This window comes from Camellia sinensis, chromosome 13, assembly GCF_055761805.1.
Source record: "Camellia sinensis isolate YWXY chromosome 13, ASM5576180v1, whole genome shotgun sequence".
Lineage (NCBI taxonomy): Eukaryota > Viridiplantae > Streptophyta > Magnoliopsida > Ericales > Theaceae > Camellia > Camellia sinensis.
The window spans coordinates 129,593,207-129,596,771 of record NC_138973.1 but is presented as its reverse complement, the minus strand read 5'-3'; the positions used below and the strand labels follow the sequence as shown (position 1 = coordinate 129,596,771).

Sequence of the window (3,565 nt, the reverse complement as noted above, 5' to 3'; positions counted from 1 at the left end):
TCAATAAATGATTTAGAGTTTCACTATCTGCCTTACAAAACACGCACAAGCCAGGTTCATTACCTTGAATGACTTCAATTCTATACAGATACTCAACAGTCTTGACCCTATTTTTCCATGCCAACCATCCAAAAAATTGGACTTTTTGAGGGATGTTCTTGATCCATACCAACCTACTAGTACTGAGCTTAGGCCAAGGGAATCCTCTTGGATTTTACAAGCAAAGGCCACAGCACCTGAGCAAGAGGTTGAAGGGCTCCACACGGCTTTGTCATTCTAGTTATTCCTAATAGCAAATGCATTTGCAATAAGGGTAGATAACCTGAAGACCTCCTGGGATTCTCATTCATACAAGTCTCTTCTAAACTGAAACTCTCACTCCCCTAATAAACCTTTTTTTTCCTGCATCAATTTCAAAGAGACATTCTTTTGCACAGAAAGCCTAAACAGACTTGGAAACTCATCTTTCAACAATGTGAATCCACACCACATGTCATTCCAAAAATTAATGCTACCGTCATCCCCAACACTAAGCTGAAAGTTATTCAAATACAAATTATACAATCTAGGCCTCTGTTCTGCAACTGAAACAATTCCATTCCACACTTTTGAATAATTGCTATTAGGGCTGAAAGAAGGTACCCAACTACCCATATCAAGCTTATACCTACTACAAATAATTCTTCTCCACAATGCCTCTCTTTCACACCCAAACCTCAACCACCACTTCATTAATCGACAAGCATTTACATCCCTAATTCTTCTGATGCTTAAGCTCCCTTGATCAACTATTTTTGTAACCTTAGCCCATTTAACTAAATAAACTTTATTCCTCATGTCAGACCCTTCCCATAAAAATGAAGCTTGAATTTTTTCAATCTCTTTTGCCACCCCTTCAAGCATATTAAATAAAGATAGATAATAAATTGGCAAAGAGGACAACATAGATTTTATCAATGTATGCCTACCTGCAAAGGAAAGAAACCTTCTCTTCCAACCTACTAGTTTACTTTTCACACTATCCAACACAAGTTTCCAAGTTGGCTTCCTACTTGAATTAGCTCCTAATGGTAAACCAAGATATTTGAGATGGTGGCCATCATTTTTGCAATTGAGTTTAGATGCAGATTCAACCAGAGTATCCTCAGGCACACCCACCCCACATACTACACTCTTGTGATAACTAGTCTTGAGGCCAGCCAAAACTTCAAAACATCTTAAGATCCTTTTCAATTTCACCACTTCATCATGCTTTGCTTCACAAAACAATATAGAATAATCAACAAATTGCAAGTGTGTTATTCTAGTTCCATTCACCCTAATCTTCACTCCCTAGATAAGCCCCAACTCAAATGCTCTGGACAATAAGATATTGAGTCCTTCAGCAACTATATTGAACAAAAATGGTGATAAGGGATCACCTTGCCTAAGGCCTCTTTGTGGGTTGAACTCCTCAGTTGGGGATCCATTAACTAAGATAGACAATTTAGTTGTTGTAATATATTCTTCAATCCATGCACTCCACTTAGCACCAAAGCCAAAATTTGACATCATTGATAAAAGAAAATCCCAGTTAATGGAATCATAGACCTTTTCAAAAACCAGTTTAGTGATCACACCTTTCTTTTTGGCTTTCTTCCACCCATTAACAACCTCATTAGCTATTAGCACTCCATCAAGTATGTTCCTTCCTTCCAAAAATGCTGATTGGGCCTTACCAATAACTTCTGGTAACACACCTTTTAATCTTCCAGCCAAAACCTTAGTAACTATTTTATACAGTGATCCAACCAGACTAATTGGCCTATAATCAAACAATCCAAGTGGATTCAGCTTCTTTGGGATCAATGTATTGAAAGCACTATTAATCCCAATGACCAACCTGCAATTTCTATAGAACTCATTCATAAACTGAATCACCCCATATTTCATAATCTTCCAAAACTTCTGAAAATAGCCCATATTGAAGCCATCAGGTCCAGGAGCTTTGTTTCTATCACAATCAAACACTGCAACCCTAATCTCCTCTTCTGAGAATGCATTTTTAAGTTGGTTGAACACTAAACTACTCCTCACTAATTTGAAACTCCCACCCAACTTAGGTTTTAACTTCCATGATTTTGAGAAGTAATTTTTGAAATGATTATACACCCTAATCTTAACATCACTAGGCACCTCATGCACTATATCACCAATCTTAATTGAGTTAATCTCATTTATGCTTTGTCTACTTTGAACCATAACATGGAAGAACCTAGTATTCTTGTCCCCATTTAAAGACCAGTTTAGCCTGGATTTTTGCAACCAAACCCACTTAGTCATCCTATTTAGCCTCCACGCATCTCCCCTGACCTCTTTTCTTCTTTCTTTCTCAACATCATCAAGATCCCTTTCCTTAGCCAATAGATCAAAATTATGTACCTCCAGTTCAGCTTGTTTCAATTTATGAGTAATATTGCCAAAACCTCTCTATTCCACTTTTTTAGAGTAACTTTCAGAGCCTTCAATTTACTAAACCGCACAAATCCAACCCAAGCCTCCACTACTGACTTATTCCAGACTTTTTCTATGAAAGATAGGAACTTTGGGTGAAACATCCAAGCATTAAGAAACTTGAATAGTCTAGGACCCCAGTCTCTTTCATCCTCCATAAGTAATAAGGGGCAATAATCTGATATCATTCTAGGCAGACCCCACAACTTCAAATTAAACTTCTCCACCCATTCTGAATTCACCAAGAACCTATCAATTCTACTCCATTTCTCCTACTCCCTTGCATTGCACCAAGTAAATTTCTTGCCTAATAGTGGTACATCAATTATATCACACTTGTCAATAAACTTATTAAACTCCTTCATCCTTCTATCCCTTCTAAAACACCCTCTCATTTCCCTTATGTTCCTTATTTCATTAAAATCACCACCCAAACACCAACGTTTGGGAAACTCCTTCTTAAGATTAAATAAATAGTTCCAGAACTCACCACTTCTACCCACCTCATTAGGAGCATACACATTTAAAATCACACAATCAAATGAGTTAAAAATAGTACCTAATATCAATATGAACCTTTTATTGCAACAGCACTCTGATAATTATAGTACCACTGGATCCCAAATACACAATAGCCCACCAGCTGAGCCTTCAGCATCTACTGCTAGGAACTCCATTTTGCTCCTTGACCACATTGATCTTACTTCCTTTTCAAAAATAGAGGCTTTCTTAGTTTCCTGAAGCATAGCAATATCAAAATTTCTTTCCTTTAATACCTTTCTCACTTTACCTCTTTTTTCAAACCTCCCTAGTCCTCTAATATTCCACGATATCATCTTCATAAGAAACATTTTGACACCCTTAACCACCCAGCAATACCCTTCTATGCTGTTGCTCCAGACTCCCTCATAATTCTTTCCATGTCCTTCACCTCCATATCCATAATTTTATTAACAATCTCATCGTCCTTCCCATTAAACTTTATACCCAACATTTGCCCCACTTGCACTAATGCTTGTGCTTCATTAAGAATATATCTATCTCTACTGTGTCCACTTCATGTTTATATAGA

General features: G+C 37.3%; 1 protein-coding gene across 1 annotated transcript; it reads right to left on the bottom strand.

Annotated features, from left to right (window-relative positions):
* Positions 1-375: 375 nt before the first annotated feature.
* Positions 376-3,329, bottom strand: LOC145805709 (uncharacterized). Its single transcript, XM_082900892.1, has 4 exons — positions 3,105-3,329; positions 1,422-2,469; positions 1,011-1,256; positions 376-893 (listed from the first exon to the last, which is right to left on the bottom strand). Exons 1-4 carry the CDS (start codon positions 3,327-3,329, stop codon positions 376-378), a joined length of 2,037 nt encoding a protein of 678 aa, XP_082757018.1.
* Positions 3,330-3,565: the final 236 nt, after the last annotated feature.